General features: G+C 42.1%; 1 protein-coding gene across 1 annotated transcript in view; it reads left to right on the top strand.

Annotated features, from left to right (window-relative positions):
• Dpy19l4 (dpy-19 like 4) overlaps window positions 1-20,895 on the top strand; it is a 65,216-nt gene that overhangs the window by 16,322 nt on the left and 27,999 nt on the right. The window contains exons 4-11 of the mRNA XM_021222202.2: window positions 3,220-3,310; window positions 3,544-3,665; window positions 4,193-4,338; window positions 10,396-10,519; window positions 14,077-14,211; window positions 16,175-16,306; window positions 16,408-16,506; window positions 16,954-17,027. Coding sequence (XP_021077861.1) covers window positions 3,220-3,310; window positions 3,544-3,665; window positions 4,193-4,338; window positions 10,396-10,519; window positions 14,077-14,211; window positions 16,175-16,306; window positions 16,408-16,506; window positions 16,954-17,027 — 923 coding nt within the window. The remainder of the gene's footprint in view (window positions 1-3,219; window positions 3,311-3,543; window positions 3,666-4,192; window positions 4,339-10,395; window positions 10,520-14,076; window positions 14,212-16,174; window positions 16,307-16,407; window positions 16,507-16,953; window positions 17,028-20,895) is intronic.

Here is a 20,895-nt window from a genome sequence, read left to right as displayed (position 1 = left end):
CCACCACGCCCGGCCCTTACTTTCTAAGACAGAATCTCACTATGTCCCACTGGTAGACACTTAGAACTCACTCTGTAGACCAGGCTGTCCAGGAACTTACTCACAGATCTATCCACATCTGCTTCCAGAATGCTGCGGTTAAAGGTGTATGCTACCAGGCCTGTCCCAGAACTGGCTTCTTGATCCATAGGTGATTGACCATTTTACTGTGGCAGAAGGGACGAGAGAGCTCTGGAACCTGTTTTCTAAGTACAGTAATCCTGTCATAAAGGATTTGTCCTCATGACACACCCATATTCCAAATCCTTCTTTCAAATACCGTCACACTAGGGATTGAATTTCCACATACAAAATTGATCCGTATCTAGGACAGTAGCATCCGGACCAGAGCAGTATTTAAATAGGAGAAAAGTTCATTGGGTAATAAATAGATCTGGAAGACATTTCCTTTTGGAGACTAACAATGGAAAACATGTATGGAAATGGAAATATTTTATAATAAAGAAACTTATAGAACTGTTTAATCTAGCCCTTTTCAAAATGCAACTACAGAAGTATTTGTATTTTTTACATTTAATTAAAGGCAGAGTCTTGTTTGTAGCCCAGACTGGCCTTGAACCCTCTGCCCTCCTGTTTGACTTTTTAAGTGCTAGGATTACAGACACTTAGTGTGTACACCTAAGTGTACTCCAAACAGTTAAAATATTTTACTTGTAACATTTATTTATCTTGTGTGTGTGTGTGTGTGTGTGTGTGTGTGTGTGTGTGTGTGTGCTCTCAGAGAGATCAGAGGACAACTTTACTCTTCCAACATGTAGCTTCTGGGAATCAAACTTGGGTTGCTTAGTGGCAAACACTCTTACCCACTGAGCCATCTTATAGATCCCAAGGCTCTTTAATTAACAGTCAGTAAAATCCTAACTAGTTAGAACTTTGGGAAATTGCTCCTAGGGGCTGAGAGACAACTCAGTGGGCAAGAGTGCACACTGCTCTTACAAAGGAGCCCAGTCAGCTCCTTGTTCCCATTTCAGGCAGCTCAGAGCAGCTTGTGACTGTGGCTTCCATAGATACCTGAATATGTATGTACAGGTACCTGAATGCACGTGCACACACATGGGCATGCACATGCACGGAAGCGCGCGCACACACACACACACACACACACACACACACACACACACTTAATGAATCTTTTTTAAAACATGGTCCTAGTAACATTGTTCTTGAGCACAGGTTGGGCATCCCTTATCCAAAGTGCCAAGGACCAAAGTGGTAGAGGTTTGGATATTTTTTAAAATCATTTTCTTTTATTTTGCTGTACTTATATATACACAATCGGACATCTTGGGAAGGGGTTCTGCATCTAGGCATACAGTTCAGTGTCATAGCTTCCCCTGTGTAGTCTGAAGCTGTCCTTGCATTTCTGTTGTGCTAGCACTTTTATTGTTCTTCCTTGGGGGAACATTTTTCACTTACACCATCATGTCCACATATACAAGGGCTCAGCTTTTGGAATGTTTAAGATCTCAGATTTTGAAGTAGGAATCCTTAATCTGTATTGTGTGTGAAAACAGCTTGATGTTAGCAGATGGTCTGCTCAGGGCTGGTTTATAGTGCAGGGTTAGAGCTCTGGACCAGCAAACTCAGGGCCTAGGGTTGGACTCCTAGCAAGGAGGAAATAAGATTAGGACCGAACAAAAAAATGATTTAGCATAAAAAATACAAAACATTCTGATGGTTTTGTTTGTTTGAGATGGGGTCTCACTGTGTGTTTTCTAGTTGTACTAGAAATTGATAGAGGAGTAAGCTCGCCTCAAACTCACAGAGGTCGCTCTCCTCGGCCTCTGGAGTGCTGGAATTAAAGTGGAGACACCACATGTGCCCTCTTGCCTCATGGTTTTTTTTTTTGTTTTGTTTTGTTTTGTTTTTTTCAAGACAAGGTTTCTCTGTGTAGCCCTGGCTGTCCTGAAACTCACTTTGTAGCTCAGGCTGGCTTCAAACTCAGAAACCCACCTGCCTCTGCCTCCCAAGTGCTGGGATTAAGGGCATGTGCCACCACTGCCCGGCTTTGCCCCATGTTTTTAATTGCTGTAGTTTTGGTTCTTTGTAGTTGAATCCTGGGATTTTTTTTTTTCTTTCTGATTGGGGAATTGAACCAGGACCTACAAACCCTCCACTACTAAGCCACATGTCCAGCCCCTAAGACTTGGAAATCTTGCTTATTTGGGAAACACTGAGAATGTATGGGTCTGCAAATGAACTAACTAAAGCCTTCCTCTTCTCAATGTGTAAGGTTATATATAGTCATGGGAAACACTGCTTCCTGCATAAACTTATTTTCTTTTTTTAAAAATATTTATTTATTTTGTGTATATGAGTACACTATAGCTATACAGATGGTTGTGAGCCATCATGTGGTTGCTTGGAATTGAATTTAAGACCTCTGCTCACTCTGGTTGGCCCCACTCAGTCTGGTCAACACCGCTTGCACCAGCCCTGTTCGCTCCAGCCCAAAGATTTATTTATTATTATAAATAAGTACACTGTAGCTGTCTTCAGACACACCAGAAGAGGGTGTCAGATCTCATTACGGATGGTTGTGAGCCACCATGTGGTTGCTGGGATTTGAACTCAGGACCTTCAGAAGAGTAGTCAATGCTCTTAACAGCTGAGTTATCTCACCATCCCCTAAATTTTTCTTATTCTGGATATTTTGTTTTTGAAGTCATTTATATTTTTTAAATAGAGTCACACTGCAGTTCTGGAACTTACTGGTAGCCCAAGCTGGTCTCAAATTTGATCCTCGTGCCTCAACCTCCTCTGTGCTAGGGTTATGGGCATATTCCACCATGCCTGGCTTTTACTTTAAAGTTTGACATTCAGTTTATTATCAGTCCCTTCTTACTATTCCTGCTGTTTGTAGGGTATTCTTTGGGTTTTCCTTCTAGAATTTCCTTGTATGTGAAACATGTAATGTTATATCAGTTGTAAACCATTTGAAACCATAAGTGTTTTCACAAAAATGATTACTAGACTATTGAGAAATTTAATCTTAATAATAGGGTAATTTAGGAAATTTTAAATATGTCCTTGAATAAAACTGTAAATGTCAGCTTAAAATGTGAAGGAAACAAACGAAACCAAACACAAGAGGATGGAGGAAAAGAAAGAGTGCAGCTGATGTGCAGCCCTGACATTTACTGCTTGTTGTCATTGCAGGAGCTTGAGCGAGAGATCACCTTTCAGGGAGACAGTGCTATTTACTACTCCTACTATAAAGACATGTTGAAGGCGCCTTCATTCGAGAGAGGTATGGCCAGTCACAGTTGTAACTGCAGGAATGATGTTGTTCTACAGGAAAGCACTCTTCTCAAAGGTTATGACTTTAGGATGCGGGATATAATAAAAGGTTGGGAAGATGCAGCATCTACTGTAGCATCTGAGTGTCTGTCTTTCCATATTGTTTGTGATTAGTAATGAATGACATGTTGAATCACTGTCGAAGCAGAACAGTAATCTGGAGAAAAATTGTTATGTATTTAGGTGTTTATGAGCTGACGCACAATAACAAAACCATCTCCCTGAAGACTATCAACGCCATGCAACAGATGTCTTTGTACCCAGAACTTATTGCCAGTGTGCTCTATCAAGCAACTGGCAGCAACGTATGTATTTTTTATTATTATTTTTACTTTAGATTTACTTCATGTGTATGAGTGTTTTGCTTGCATCTCTATATGTGGCCACATGTGTGCCCACTGCCCTTAGAGGGCAGAGGGCATCAGATCCTCTAGGACTGTGGTTCTCACCCTGTGAGTCTTGACCCCTTTGGGGTCACATGTCAGATATCCTGCATGTCAGGTGTTTACATTGTGATTCAAAACAGTAGCAAAATTACAGTTATGATGTAGCAATGAAGTAAGTTTATGGTTGGGATCACCACAACACGAGGAACAGGGTCACAGCACTAGGAAGGTTGAGAGCCACTGCTCTAGAAGTTATAGATAGTTGTGAGCCACCATGTGGGCTCTGGGAGCAGAATTGAGGTTCTCTGTAAGAAGGAAGTGCTCTTAGCCACTGAGCCATCCCTCCAGCCCTGTGTTTTCACTTTCACGTCTGTTTTCTTACATGGGTTTGTATCTTTGGGTTGTTTAACATCATCTTCTGTCATTCCCTTTCTTTTTACCTTTAGGAAGTGATTGAACCAGTGTATTTCTACATTGGTATTGTGTTTGGATTACAAGGAATATATGTCACAGCTTTATTTGTTACAAGTTGGCTTATGAGTGGCACGTGGCTAGCAGGGATGCTTACTGTTGCATGGTTCCTAATTAACAGGTATGCAAGGTTTTTAAATTGATATTTATAAATTTTGTTTTGGTAGCTATGATAGTTATAGAGTTCCAAAAATATTCCCATTCTTACAGTGCTCAGCTATTATCTGCAAACCTATTGATTGCTATGCTCGCATGGTGAAGCTTAGGTAGGAGTCCCCTTAGGGACTAATCCAGTTACGTGATCATTTACAAAGCTGGTCTGGGAACACGGTTCAGTGGTTAAAGCGCTTGCTGTACAAGTATGTGAACTGGAGTTCAGACTCCCATAATCCATGTGAATGCTGGGTGGATGTGTGCCTGCTGTGGTTCCTGCTCTTAGAAGTCTCCCTGGGGCAAGCTGGTTAGCTGGCCTTGTCATATTGGTAAGTTCTTGATTGATCCAAAGGTGAGTAAGATGGAGCACAACCGAGGAAGAGTAATGAGGTCAACCTCAGGCCACAACGCACAGGACACACACACACACACACATACACACACACACACACACACACACGTGCACGCATACACATGAGGGTAAAGCAAAGCAGAAAGCCTTCTCCAGCTGGTATAAGACTCAGAGATGAGTAGGATTTACAGGGCCACACTGGTTTGAAGCAAAAATAAAATAAAATATATGAACTAACTAAAAATGAGCATGTGCTCGTGAAAAGACTGCTCGCTGCTAAGCCTGGTAGCCTGTGTCTGATAGCTGGGACCTGTGTGGTAGTCCAAGAGAGTGGTTTCCTACAGATTGTCCTGTCACCTCCACTGGTACACCATGGCATGTGCCAGCTGAGTTTAAGGTACTCCTGGTCTGTTTAAAACCTTGACTCAAAAAACTTAATCCTGCCCTGGCATAACAGTGCACACCTTTAATCCTAGCATTCAGGAAGCAGATGCAGGTGGATCTCTGTGAGTTTGAAGCCTGCTTGGTCTACAAGTTCCAGAACAGCCAGGAGTATACAGTGAAACCCTAGCTCAAAACAAAAACTTAAAAAAAAAAAATCAAAATAAGTTCTAGGCCAGGCACAATGACATACCTATAATCGCAACACGCAGGGATTAAGGGTAGAAGAATCAGGAGTTCAGGTTTAGCCTGGGCTGCAGTGCAAGACTGGCTTTAAGAAGTGATTGTGTTTGCTTATGGCTGCCTACACAAGCAAACACAATCACTACTACAAAAACATTGTTTGACACTATTGCTAGGGATAGAACGGCTTACCTGGTGGATCTGGGTCCGGTATAACATAAGATGTTATTTTATATTAAATGATCCAAGAGACATTGATAGATGTCTTTTATAACCTAATCCTGGAGCCATGGCGTCACTCCAATATATATATATATACACATAAGTACTGTGGAAGATGATGACATTTACACCAGAAAACAAGAACCATTAAGGCCATTATGAAGACCACTACACTTGTCAAATAGTACTCTTTCCATTTGATCATTAAATATTTATCATTGCATTCAAAGAAGCCTAGAAAACATATTTTTCTTTTATATGGCTGAGGAACAACGTATATCTTTTTACAGCAAGGCAGGGACTCCATTGAGCCTGTTTCCTAGTTGTTTTTGTCTTGCTATGTCGACCAAGGCTGCTCTCAGATACAGTGTAGCCCAGTGTGGTCTGAAATGCACTGTCCTCCCCAGTGCTGGGACTACAGATGTGCACTCATGTGGTGCTGGACATTGCTGTCCTCCCCAGTGCTGGGACTACAGATGTGCACGCATGTCGTGCATACTGGGGAGGCACTATACCAACTAAGCTATACCCTGGCTTATTTTCTCCATGGTCTTACATTTGTGGGTCGCACTTTGGGATCTACTTGTATGGATATCTCCTCTGAGTCACTTGCAGAGAGGCTGCCTTATTTTATTGATCAGCTTTTTAAAAATAAAGATTTGTTTCTTTTATTTTATGCGTATAGGTGTTACCTGCCAGTGCGTTACATACATTGCTGGTACTCACAGAGGCCAGAAGAGGGCAGTAGATCCCTGGACTGTAGTTACAGACTGTTCTGAGCCACTCTGTGGGTGTTGGGAATTGAATGTGGGGTCCTTCGCAAGAGCAGCCAGCACTTTTTACAAACTCAGCCATTTCCCCAACCCCATGTCAGTTTATTCTTGAAGGCTCCATCCTTAGTACTACTCAGTAAGGAGAAAATGCATTAAATGCATTGCTTCTGGAAGCAGCTGCTGGCTCTTCTCTCACAGGAGCTGTGCTGCTAAAGCTCTGCCCAGTTTATTTTTCTGAATTGCCTGCCCTTTTCTCTGCTCTCTGCAGGTATCCGACTTTCTTTGTAGACTTTTCTGGCTTTCTCTTTGACCAGCTCGCACTTGAGGTAGTTTGCAGCTTCTGATCTTATCTGGAAATCATAGCATAAGCTGTTTTAAGCAAAGGAGTTTCCCCTAGCTTTGTTTCCTTTTAGATTTTGTTTGGGTAATGCCGAGTATTGAACCCAGGACCTTGTGCCTGCAAGTGCTATCCCACTAAACCGTATAATTGGCCCTGACCTTAAGTCACACTGTAGTTCATTTCCCATGAGAGGCAGGAGGAGAATTTAGTTTTCAGCATGGTTGTTCTAGAAAGACAAGCGAGCCCAAGCACCAGGCCCCTCACACCATAATTCTCAGGTTTGGCTTGAGCTGTGAGTTTCGGTGAGGCGGGTGGTGAGAGGAATCCAGAGTTAAGCTGTCCTGACTAGAATCTGGCTTGCTTTTGTCTTTTTTTCAGTTTGGGTCTGTGAAGGGGCTCTCTTAAGGGGACATTTTCATTGACTTGCATGAGGGGACCCTGGTGTTCCCTTCATATGATGTTGCTTCTGCTTAGGGGAGTCTGGAAACAGTTCAGTTCCTATCAGGGAGTAATGCCTTCTGCTCCTCAGGCTGTCCTACCAGTGTTTGTCTGAGCGTGGGGCTCTACTGTCCTGGAATGCAAGGTGACTGCATGTAAGGATGAGTGCAGACTGATCTCTCCTACGCTTCTGTCACTGATTGGCAACCTGGCACTTTTTCCTTGGCGTTCTTATTTGAGCATGGTCTTGGAGATTTGGGGGTAAGATTTGCTGGACCTGTTGCTTTGGGTCTGAGGCAAGGAAGAATTTGTGACAGTTAAGAGTTGTGTGGTGCCATCATGGCAGTCAGGGAGCAGAGAGCAGAGTTGTTGTTTGTTTGTTTGGTTTTGGTTTTGTTTTGTTTTGTTTTTTGGGGGTTTTCAAGACAGGGTTTCTCTGTATAGCCCTGGCTGCCCTGGAACTCACTTTGTAGACCAGGCTGGCCTTGAACTCAGAAATCTGCCTGCCTCTGCCTCCCGAGTGCTGGGATTAAAGATGTGCGCCACCACGCCCGGCCAAGACAGAGTTTTGAATTGCATGCACTTAATACCCAGTGATGTCCATGTGCTTAGTTGGTAAAGTCTTGCAACCTTGGGCTTTCTCACCTGTGCCCCAGTTCCCCAATAACAACTCAGAGCTTTATTTTAGTTACAGTGCTTGCGGCCTTATGCTACACTTGTTCTCCGACTAGATCATAATTCACTTAACCCATTTAAACCATTCCGTGTCTACAAGATTAGTTATTTCTCCTCAGTTTTGTGTATCTGACTTCCTCCGAGTCCAGGGTGAATCTTGTGTGAGAAACTCCCAGAATTCCTATCTCTCCTAGAACTCCTTCCTCTCATTTCCTGCCTTTTGCTAATAGGACATCGGCTTTTTATTGGCAGGTGATGCTTCTACAGAGAACACAGAGAGTCTTTCTACAGAGTCTCTTTACTTCTTTTTTTAGTGGAAAGTTTAGTGTCATGAACCTGTCCACACCTTCTGTTCTGAGTACTGAGGTTGGACCTGTGGTGTGCTCTGTAAGCACCGTAAATCTGCACTGCTTCCTCCCCTCACCCCCTCGCCCATTGAAGCCTAGGTTGGCAGTGGACTTGTGGTCTTCCTGTCTTGGCTTCTTGTGCTTTGTGCTACCATGCCAGTTCTTGGTTTTTATGGCATTGTTTACATTTGATTTTTGAGTTGTAAGAGTTTTTACACAGCTACACTGGTATAACAACATTGCAGTCAGTGATGGAGAGTAGTTCTACTGTGCAGGCTATAATATTTGCCCAGTAAAATAACTAACCATGCATTTCTGAGAAGGTTTTTTGGTCCTTAAATGATAAATGGTGGCATATATTATAAACACGAGTTCTTCTTGGTGGTTTCCCTTGTGTTTTGTCATTGTCAGGGGCGGGTATGTCAGAGTTTTTTGTCTGTGTGCTTTATGCTTTTCTTTTCTCCTCTCTCCCTCTCCCCTCCCCCCTCTTTTGTTTTTATTTTTTTGAGACAGTCTCTCACTATGTAGCCCTGGGTATCCAGAACTTTCTGTGTGGACCACACTGTCCTCAAACTCGGAAATGTGCGTGCCAGATCCACCTCCTGAGTGCTGGCATTAACACAAGGCTTAGCACATCTGGCCACATGCTTTCTTAGTAATGAAAACAGAAGTGTTTAAATTCTGGTCAAGTCCAGTGAGTTGGATTTTACTGTTTTATTTATTTTCATACTTTGTGTCATAATGATGAACTCTTGCCAAGCCCAGAGATGTCAGACTTGCCATTGTGCAGCTGTACTTTGAGTGTGCTCTCCAAGCTACGTGATTTCCGGTGTGCTACTACTGAGGATGAGGAGGGGCCTCCATAACCGGAGACACAGTGGATTCTCCATGACTGCCCTATAGAAACAGCTAAAGGCACTGGGACACGGCTGCACGGTAGAGGGCATGGCTGCTGAGCACGGGCACTGCTTTCACACTCCAGAACTAGAGGGAAATGTTTTTGATTGCATCCCCAGATCCTTCCTTGATCTTGGATTCCCAGCTTCTAGAACTATGAGCAATCTCTTGTTTTTAAATAACAAAGTCCCCGGGGCGGTGGTGACGCATGCCTTTAATCCTAGCACTTACGAGGCAGAGGCAGGCAGATCTCTGAGTTCGAGGCCAGCCTGGTCTACAGAGTGAGTTCCAGGACAGCCAGGACTACACAAAGAAACCCTGTCTCGAAAACAAACAAACAAACAAAAAAAGCAAAGTCCATGGTATTCTTTTATAGGAGCAGAACCCCACTAAGACATAATTTCTTTTTTCTTGCCATTTTTTTTAAAAAGTAAAAACAAAATACAGAGATTTTTTAATAAACTTTTACTATTTTTGTTTACATTTTATTGATTGTTTGGTTAAGTGTATATATGTGGGGATCAGAGGTGAACTTTCAGGACTGGTTTTCCCTTTCTACCATGTGGGTCACAGAATTATTTCTTGGAAACACCTTTGCCCACTGAGCCACTCACTTGTTCTTTCTGAATTGTGACTATTTCATAATCTTTTATAATAAGTAACTAAAGGCTGATTACAATCTTATATGCATGGAGCTAATTATTCTGTCACTTTTTTTCTTTTTTTTCTTTTCTTTTCTTTTCTTTTCTTTTTCTTTTTTCTTTTTTCTTTTTTTTTTTTTTTTTTTTTTTTTTTTTTGAGACAAGGTCTTGCTGTTTCTTTGGCTGGTATGGGACTTAATGTGTGGACCAAACTAGCTCCAAGCTTGCAGTGATCTTTCTGCCTTTATCTTACAAGTATTGGAATTACTGCTGTGAACCATGATGGCTCAGCAGTACAAGCACTGGCTGCCCTTCCAGAGGACTTGGGTTCAATTCCCAGCACCCACATGGCAGCTCACAACTGTCTGTAGCTCCAGTTCCAGAAATCTGATGCCCTTTTCTGGAATCCAGGAGCATCAGGCTCACACATGTTAACAGACCTTCATGCAGGCAAAACACCCGTATGCATAAAATAAAATAATAATTTAAAGATAAGATAAAGAGAACAGCTGGGCATGGTGGCGCATGCCTTTAATCCCAGCACTTGGGAGGCAGAGGCAGGCGGATTTCTGAGTGAGTTCCAGGACGGCCAGGACTACCCAGAGAAACCCTGTCTCGAAAAACCAAAAAAAAAAAAAAAAAGATAAAGAGAATGTGTAGTGTAGTGTCACACAGATGCATGCCTTACTTTCGGTGTCCTCTGTGGTTTGTTTTAGGGTGGACACAACAAGAATCGAGTACTCTATTCCTTTAAGAGAAAACTGGGCTCTTCCGTATTTTGCATGCCAAGTTGCTGCACTTACAGGCTATTTAAAAAGAAATCTAAATACTTATGCAGAGGTAAGATATAAATGTGTTTTATACATCACAGCTAATTCTGATGCTTTGCAAATATGTTTAGGTTGTTTTGTTTTGACACAGAAATGTCTTTAGTTCGGGCTGGCTTCAAACTCATTGTGTAAGGAAGGCTGGACCTTGGGCACTTTCTCTCCCTGCTGCTATGTAGGGTTGCACTTGTGCACCACCATGCTGGGCTATGGTGCTTAATTTTAAAGTAAGTCATATTAGGAGCTAAGTTGTATTCAGTGAAGCATGTTACTATGTAACATGTAGTAAGGCTATTGTTACATCTGTTTTTCCTGTAATCTGATGGCAGCTGAATAGTTTTAGAAAAACAGATGTTATATTGTTTTTAGTATGGTTACATGAAGAATATCTGGTTTTGGAAGTTAATCTATCCAAGTGTTGTTTTTGCCATTTCTCTTACTTCAGGAACATTTATGTCCTTTAGTCATCAGAACTTAAAAGAAATATTCCTGAAGACACAGCCGTGGCCGAGGATGACAGTGGTGTAAACTTTGATGGCAGTATGGCATGGTCTTGTGTTCACTCACATGTCTTCCCTGACTGAGATTAGTAGGTTAGTCAAAGCTTAAGGAAATGTCCGTCTCAGATCATTTAGAATCTTAAGTTTTTGTTACTGCTATTCCCTCAATCCCATGGGCAGTTGAATGAAGCCTATAGACTGTGTCACAGAATAATGTTCATAAAATGTATGCCTACAGAGGCAGTTCATTATTGAAGTTGACTGAAACGTAGGAGTCCGTTGGCAGTTTGTCTGTCTTAGATAAAAATGTCCTGGTTAGAAAGAGAGCAGAATTGACCAAAGTCTTGCAATAAGCTTGGCTGTTGGGGGTGCACCTCTGTGGTAGCTGGCATGCGCGAGGGCTGGGGCTCCTACCCCAGCACCAGAACCAAACACTCTGATGGGAGGAGCTAACCAGATTCCTTCCTCGGTTTTAATCCTCATGCGTGTTTTATATTACTAAGCAAATACAATAGGAAACTGAAAGATATTCTTCTTACTGTAGACCCATTTATAATGATAGGATTATTTTTGACTATGTGTATAATATAGTATAGTATGTATATATTACATATATACATATATGTATATATTACATGTACATATATGTATATATTGCACATATACATATAATACGTATATATTTCAATTTGAAAACAAAATAATAAACTAGGTATGGTAGTATATGTCTTTAATCCCAGTGCTCAGGAGGCAGAGGCAGGAGGACTTCTGTGATTTTGAGGCCAGTCTGGTCTACACGGTGTGTTCCACGGCAGCCAGAGCTACATAATAAAGAGACTCTGTTTCAAGAGCCAAAAAAAAATTTTAGAAGTAATATATAGCGTAGCATGAAACACTGCAGTGAAAAAAATAATTAAGAAATAACGATATGGTACAGGTGGGATAAAGCAAGACCCTAGCTAGATACTGTTGTCCATGCTCTTACCCCAGCACTTGGTGGGTGGCAGGGGTTTAGGTATTTCCTTAGCTACATGATGAGTTCAAAGCCAGCCCTGTCAGAAGGAGTACAACAAAAATATCCCCTAAAAGTAAAGAACAGATGGGCGTGGAGGTGCACGCTTGTAGTACCAGTACACAGACAACGGAAGCAGCAGGATTTCCAAGTTCAAGACCACTGCAGGCTCCAAACAGTAAAGCAACCTGCCTGGATAGCCTGACTCTGTCAGACGCTAAAGCCCGACAGCCCGAGCGTGCTTCCATGGCCCTCATGGTAGGTACAAGGAGAGACAGATGCACACATGGGCCCCCCAGCTACACACAATACAAATATTTAAACAGATTTTACTTTAAAACTTATTACTGGGCTGGTGAGATGGCTCAGTGGGTAAGAGCACCCGACTGCTCTTCCGAAGGTCCGGAGTTCAAATCCCAGCAACCACATGGTGTCTCATAACCATCTGTAACAAAATCTGATGCCCTCTTCTGGAGTGTCTGAAGACAGCTACAGTGTACTTACATATAATAAATAAATTTAAAAAAAAAAAACAAAAAAAAAAAAAACAAAAAAAAAAACTTATTACTATTTTTAGGCAACAGTTTATTTTAGTTGAAAATAAATGTCATAAAAGCAGCTTTGGCAGTTCATCTCTCTACACGAAGAACTCCCTGACAACGTAACGGCCTGTGCAGTGGATGCAGCTCCATGGACAAACTCTTGACCAGTAAGGCTGAGACCTGGGTGTGATCCCTCACTGCAGAAGAAAGCACTGAACTGTGGCAATTAGCCATTACAGGCCTGAAATCTGTCATGTTGTTCTACAAGCAACAGAACATTCAAGCCATGAGATTTGAGCAAGTAAGCTTGCTGTGTTCAGGGCCGGAAGGAACAGGATGTGTTCAGAGACACAGCCCAGGCTGGCCTTGGGTCCTCCCGCTCTAGTTCCTGGAGCTGAGATTAGGGAAGTGCACCCCAGGCATGGCTCTTTTTCATCATTACGTAAGGAAAAGTAGCATCCAGGTTTGCACTGGAGGGAAACAGTCCAGACTTTGTTAAGAGCAAAAGCTTGGCTAGGCAACCCAGAGTCTTGAGTTTTTCAGAAAATAAAATTAACATGGCGGATTTCTGAGTTCCAGGCCAGCCTGGTCTACAAAGTGAGTTCCAGGACAGCCAGAGCTATACAGAGAAACCCTGTCTCGAAAACAAACAAACAAACACACATACAAACCAAAAAAAAATTAACATGAACGAAAAAAAGAGATACTATTTTAGGACAAAAGAAGCTTCCATATTAACAAAAATTTACCAGCTACTCTAATAAAAATCAATTTCTTGGGCTGGAGAAATGGCTTGTCGGTTAAGGGCACTGACTGCTCTTCCACAGGTCCTGAGTTCAGTTCCCAGCCACCACATGGTGGCTCACAACCATCTGTAATGGGATCCAATGCCCTCTTCTGTTGTTTCTGAAGACAGCTATAGTGTGCTCATATAAATAAAATAAATAAATAAATCTTTTTAAAAAATCAATTTCTTTTAGTGTTTGCTTCCTTCCTCCCTCCCCCACCCCTCTTTTTGTTGTTGTTTTTCAAGACAGGGTTTCTCTGTGTAGCCCTGGCTGTCCTGGAACTCAGAAATCCGCCTGCCTCTGCCTCCCGAGTGCTGGGATTAAAGGCGTGCGCCACCACTGCCCGGCCTTGCTTCCTCTCTTAACATGGAAAAAAAAAAATGTGCCCCTTTAGTTCTGCCCCTTTGAAATATAATATGGGAAAGACAGGTGCTGGTTCCTCTCTGTGCCTTGTTAAGATCCTGCTGTGGCTGTTTGTTTGTTTGTTTGGCTGGTTTGTTTTGCTTTATCATTTTACTTTAGTTTTTGAAACAAGGATTCTACATAGCTCCTTTTGTGTCCTAGAACTTGTTATATAGACTGAGCTGGCCTTGAACTCACAGATGTCCGCCTGCCTCTGCTTCCCCAGAGCTGGGATTAGGATGTGCATCACCACACCCAGGTGATCTGTAGCTTATTGGGTTTTTGCAGTAGTGAAGTAACTGATCTTAGTTGTTTTTTTTCTCTAGAGGTTTTGCTACTTGTTGCTGAGTACCTCGACGTACACTTTCATGATGGTGTGGGAGTACAGCCACTACGTCTTGTTTCTTCAGGCAGTATCCCTGCTGCTGCTAGATATCGTCTCAGTGGAACAAAGTGACAAGGTAGTGTGACACTGTTAAATGGGGGACAACGGTTTTACAGTATTGTTTACAAAAACCTCTTTTCCACCTCTTCATCTCTTATTCTCAACTCTTCAGAATTCTAATGAGCATCAAGATTGAAATTATTTGAACAGAGAGAACCTAACATAAAGATTTAATAACCATGACTGTACACATATTTCAGTGGTAAAGTACTTTGTTTAACATGGAAAGGGCCCAGAAATCTTGAAACTTATCACTGTCTAAGCAATCATTAATCAAGAATAAAGTCGTTCGTTGTCTTAATAACTGATTAGCTGGAAGGAACTCTGCTGTTGGGATCCAGAACTGGCAGTCGTAGGTAAGGTTCGAAGGAAGTACAAGCCAACAAGAGGCAAGGAAAGAGCGAACATCTCCTCCTTCCTGCAGTGGTGCACTGTCCTGAAGCCCTGCCTTGTCAGAGCTTGACTTGCAACAGAGAAGTATACACAGAAGGGAGAAGTAGGCTGGGAAGCCGAGTCACTCTGCAACAGCACTTGTGTGGACTTAGCCAAGTCAAGAATTGGCATTACCAACACCAGAAGACTCTTACACTCTTCCCCAGGCGCACATTAGTATTTCCCAAGAATATCATTACTTGTTACAGTGAAATCTCTCTTTTACTATTTTTTTTCAGTTATATATGTGTGTCTGTGCATCTGTGCACATGTGAGGCCATGCATGTGTAGTCTAGAAGAGTGTCGGGCCTCCTGCAGGTGGGGTTTAGGTGGTTGTGATCTGTTGGATGTTGGTACTAGGACTTGAACTCAGTTCTCTGCAAGAACAATATCTATTCTTAATCACGTAGGCATGGCTCCAGCCCCTTTATTCTTTTTTTCTTTGTCCTAAAGTGTGTGTGTGTGTGTGTGTGTGTGTGTATATATATATATATATATATGTTTGTTTTGGGGGTTTTTTTTTTTTTTTTTGGTTTTTTGAGACAGGGTTTCTCTGTGTAGCCTTGGCTGTCCTGGAACTCACTTTGTAGAACAGGCTGGCCTCGAACTCAGACATCCGCCTGCCTCTGCCTCCCGAGTGCTGGGATTAAAGGTGTGCGCCACCACCACCTGACTTGTTTTAAAATTTTTAAGTAACTTAACTTTTTTTTTTTTTTTTTTTTTGCTATATGTCTGGATGTTTTACCTGCATGTCTATATGCTGCATGGGTGCGGTGCCCTTGGAGGCCAGAAGAGGGCGTTGGATCCCTGGAACTAGACTGTGGAGCCTCCTCGCCAGTCTTCTCTCCATTCTCTGTGGTTTTTGTTTCTTTGCTTTTGTTGTTGCCTTGTTTTCTTTTTTTAAGACAGGGTTTCTCTCTGTAGCCTTGCCTGTCCTTTTACTTGCACTGTAGACCAGGCTGGCCTTAAATTCATAGAGATCAGCCTGCCTCTGCCTCCTTCCCAAACTCTGGAATTAAAGTCACCATTGCCTGGCTTCAAACTCCCGGTCTTCCAGCCTCTACATTGTGAGTTGGAGGTTATAGGCATGTCTACCACCACTCCCAGTTGTATGCAGTGCTGAGGACTCAGCAGACGCTCTTCTAACTGAGCTGCATCTCTAGCCTGTGACTTACTTTTTGACCGAGCCCCTGCTGTATAGCCCTAGCTGGCCTTTACTGTTATCCTTCTGAGTAGGCCTTCCAAGTGCTGGGTTTGCTGACAGTGTGTAACATACCTACATAAAGCTGAGTTCATAGCAAGACAACTAACAGAAGTTAAAGTGTGACGTAAAGAATGTTCTTGAGATTTCATTTATGATTTTTTAGTTCCTTAACTTTTCTGTAGAACACTAAGAAGCAAATGTAGAGCTCATTACATCCAATGACAATAAAAAGACAGATGAAACACTTCCTATCACTGCCCTAAACTATAGCAGAGCACTTACTTACAATTTCTGTTTTTAAAATTAAGCTTATTCTCATTTATTTTATTTTTGTTCCTAACAGGTTTATGAAGTATATAAGGTCTACATATTTTCTCTCTTCCTTGGGTATTTACTACAGTTTGAGAATCCAGCTTTATTGGTGTCTCCTTTACTAAGTTTAGTAGGAGCGTTCATGCTTGTTAAGTGCCTTCAGGTAATTAACTTTGCCTTTTGTAAAGAGTAGCCTACTGTTTTCAGATTGTTAATTTTATACTTCACTTCTTTGTTCATGTGATTTTGTATTTTCCTTTGTAGCTGAATGGGAAAAAAGGAACTTTCGTGGCTAAAGTGATCAAAGTGTTTGAGTTTTACTTGTTGTGCACCCTGCCGGTGACCTTGAATCTCATAGTGAAGGTCAGTACTTGACGTTCCTGTGCAGGGCAGTTTGAGTAGAAGACTATATTATGCCAGCTTTCCTGAGAACCACAAGCTAACAAAGGAGTAGACCGTATACAAAGTTATCCCTAACCGCACTGTGTCAGAAACCAAATAAACCAACAGAAACGACTGGGAATAGGGGTTATTTGAATCTGCTGTCATAGGTTGAAATTTTCATACTCTCAAAATACCATTTCATTTTTATGCCTAAGCATGCAGTAAATGTATTCATATTGCAAACTGTGTGCTACTTAATTCACTATTCTTTTAATTTGGCTGTATTTTCTATCATTAGTAACTGGAAATAAGTATACTGTTAAAAGCATAGGCATAGAGTATATTTCTTTGTTAGAATAATGTTTTCTTCTCTGTAAGAAGGATCTCTCAGAACTTGGCCACGGTGTCTGATTCTCTCTCTTCTAGATGTTTGTCCCACACAAAGAAAATGAGCACGTACTGAAATTTCTTGAAGTAAAATTTGGACTAAATATGACCAAGTAAGTTTCTCATTTACAAGTTCCTCTCATATGTAACCTGTAGAAAATAAAAAGCAAGAACACTGGAGAGAGGGAGTGTATACTTGGTTACATGTCGCTTAGAAAACAGTTTTGGGTTTTATATAGAAGATTAGTTTTTAATTTGGGTTTTGTAGTATTGAGGATTGTCTTCGAGGCTTTGTGGATTATTGGCAGTTTCCTACCACAGAACTATAATCCCAGCCTATAGAATAAATAACATTGATATTTGGAGTGGTGGGGTGGGGAAGGGAGTGTGGGGCCGTAGCTCAGTTGGTAGCATGCTTGCCTCGCATGCACAGAGCCCCAGTTTGTTTGTTTTTTTTAATTTATTTATTTATTATATGTAAGTACACTGTAGCTGTCCTCAGACACCCCAGAAGAGGGAGTCAGATCTTGTTAAGGATGGTTGTGAGCCACCATGTGGTTTCTGGGATTTGAACTCTGCACCTTTGGAAGAGCAGTCGGGTGCTCTTACCCGCTGAGCCATCTCACCAGCCCAGAGAGCCCCAGTTCTTACCCAGCACTGCAGGGGAAACATGGCTAGCATGCTTGGGACCATGGTTTGGATACCTTGAGCAGCAGCATCAATAACTACATTTCTAGTCTCCTAGAAATCAGATAGACTTAACCCTTAGACAGCATGATAGTGTTTAGTTTATTTATTCTTACAGGTGGATATGTTGTGTACGTGTAAGGAAGCTCGTGTGGGGATCAGGGGGCAGGTTTGGGGAGTTGGTTCTGTTCTCCCGTTATTGATTCCAGGGGTCAGACCTGAGCCGTTGGCTTGCGTAGGGTCACCTCACTGGCCTCATCGTAGCGTTTTAAAGGGTTAGTTCTTATTTTACTTGTTTATTTGTGTGTTTTTTCATGGCAAGGTTTCTCTGTGTAGCCCTGGCTGTCCTGGAACTCCCTCTGTAGACCAGGCTGTCCCCCATCTCAGAGATCCCCTGCCTCTGCCTCCTTCCTGAGTGATGGGGCTGAGATGTGTGCCACCACCCTATGGCGCTTTGTGTTTTTTATTTGTATGCATATGTATGTGTGTGCATGCATGTACGTACGTGCAGCTGAATGAAGGAACCCGATTCCTTAAGCTGGAGTAATAGGTGGTTGTGAGCCATCTCATGTGGGAGCTGAGAACTGAACGTAGGTCCTCTGCAAGAGCCTTAAGTACTGCATTTTATTTTCTTATTTTTATTTTAAAATGAGTACACTGTAGCTGTCTTCAGACACACCAAAAGAGGGCATCAGATGCCATTACAGATGGTTGTGAGCTCTTATGTGGTTGCTGGGAATTGAACTCAGGACCTCTGGAAGAGCAGTCAGTGCTCTTAACTGCTGAGCCATTTCTCCAGCCCTCTCCTACTCTTTCATAGTATTTTTAGGACTTTGTCCTTTGGTGAAGACGAATGTCACAGCCTAAAGTTAGAATAAGTAAAGATTAAAAATGAGGACTACAGGTGTAGCTAAGGGGTAGATGCTGGCCTAGGATATACACAGCCCTAGGTTTGATCTCCGACACTGCAGAAAAATCAGTAAAATAGCCAATGACAGCTATATCAGCACTATGAGTACCTTTAAAAAGGATAGTCACAGGCACAGAATGTAATGAAGCATTTGCCTGGAATGTGAGAGACCCAGCATGTGATCTCCAGTACTGCCAAACAAGAGGGAAAGAAAAGGGCAGAGGACAGGCAGGAAGATACTGGTTTCATAAACTAGTCTCATATTAGGTAATAGTATGATATTAGTACTATAGTATAACTATTTAGGATTGTAGATTGAATTTCTTCTTGTGATGTAACATAGTTAGCAAGTGAAGCGTTTGATGTGCATATTCGTTTGCTATGATAAAACGTCCGTTAGAAGACTCTTATAGGTCAAGTACATAAACAGAAAAGGCTGGGGTAGCTCTTTGTAAGGGAAGTCATTCTTCCATTGACTTTAGCCCTAACCCAGAGCTTATCCTACAGTCTTCTAAGGCTGAGAGAACTGCTTTGAGCCAATGTTTATTAGTTGATATTTGTGTAGTACCCTGTAGAAAACATGCTAATATTCGACTTGCTTTACACTAGGTGTTTTAAGATTAAGACATAGTCGTTTCTCTCAAAACCATTGCCATTCATGTTGTGTTTTGTTTCCCCTAGTGCTGTAGATTGAACCCAGGGCCTTGCACTTTCTTGGCAAGTATAGTACTGCTGACTTACATTCCTAGCCCTGATTTGGTTTGTTTTTTTTGTTTGTTTGGTTTTTTTTTTTGGTTGTTTTTTTTTTTTTTTGGATTTTTTTCGCCTGATTTGTTTATTACACGGTCAATGACTGACATGGGTGCTGTAAATAGTGAATGTTTATGCTTAAATGTGCTAGTTATATGTTGGGATTTGGAATTCACCAGAATTTCAGGAAATATTTCTCTAGAGACAGGTTCTAAGAACCACAAAAGCAGATGACTTAATGGTTAAGAAGGCTTACTGCTCTTGCAGAAGATCTGGGTTTGATTCTTAGTACACACTCCCATGGCGGCTCCTAGTCATATATAACTCCAGTTTCAGTGGATCTTATACACTCTTCTGGCTTCCTCTAGCAACAGCCGCAAATGTGGTAAACATGTATACATGCAGGCAAAGGACATACAAGATAATAATAGGGAAGTCTTAAAACTTTTTTAAGGGCTGGTGAGATGGCTCAGTGGGTAAGAGCACCCGACTGCCCTCCCGAAGGTCCTGAGTTCAAATCCCAGCAACCACGTGGTGGCTCATAACCATCCGTAACAAGATCTGACACCCTATTCTGGAGTGTCTGAAGACAGCTACAGTGTACTTACATATAATAAATAAATCTTTGAAAAAAAAAGGGGGTGGTGTGTGTGCTACCACACCTTAGGGGGGAAAAAATTTTTTTTAAAAGATAAGAAATATTGTTGTTGTTCTTTGTTTAAAAAAAGAAGCAGAGCCGGGCGTGGTGGCGCACGCCTTTAATCCCAGCACTCAAGAGGCAGAGGCAGGTGGATTTCTGAGTTTGAGGGCAGCCTGGTCTACAAAGTGAGTTCCAGGACAGCCAGGGCTATACAGAGAAACCCTGTCTTGAAAAAACAAAAACAAAACAACAATAACAAAACAACAACAACAACAACAAAAAAGAAGCAGGACCTGGGTTGTGCATATCTTTAATCTTAGCCCTTGGGAGGCTTTGAGGTCAGCCTGGTTTACAGAGCAAGTTCCAGGGCTGCACAAAGAAACCCTGTCTCAAAAACAAAACAAAACAAAAACAACAAACAACAAAAAGAACCATCACCGACTGCTCTTCCGAAGGTCCTGAGTTCAAATCCCAACAATGACATGGTGGCTCACAACATGCCCAGGACCATAGGATCCCTGGATCCCAGGAGCTTGGTCACACCAGGATCTCAGGGTCTCAGATGCAGCTTCTTGACTCCCAGGAGCTCTGACACACCTAAGATCTCAGTATCCCAGGATCCCAGAATCACAGGATCCCAGAGACAGCTGGACTCTGAGGAGTTCTGATAAAACCAACAACCACTATCACAGCAAGGACAGACTCCAGTCAGATATAGTGAGGGCAAGTAGCACTAGTGATAATCAGATGGTGGGAGGCAAGCTTAAGAACATAAGCAACAGAAGCCAAGGTTACTTGGCATCATCAGAACCCAAATCTCCCACAATAGCAAGTCCTGGATACATTATCACACCGGAAAAGCAAGATTTGGATCTAAAGTCACTTTTCATGATGATAGAGGTCCAGAGTTCAAATCCCAGCAACCACATGGTGGCTCACAACCATCCGTAACAAGATCTGATGCCCTCTTCTGGAGTGTCTGAAGACAGCTACA

The sequence above is a fragment of the Mus pahari genome, chromosome 22 (assembly GCF_900095145.1).
Source record: "Mus pahari chromosome 22, PAHARI_EIJ_v1.1, whole genome shotgun sequence".
NCBI classification, from domain to species: Eukaryota; Metazoa; Chordata; class Mammalia; order Rodentia; family Muridae; genus Mus; species Mus pahari.
This window is presented reverse-complemented; position numbering and strand designations above follow the sequence as displayed.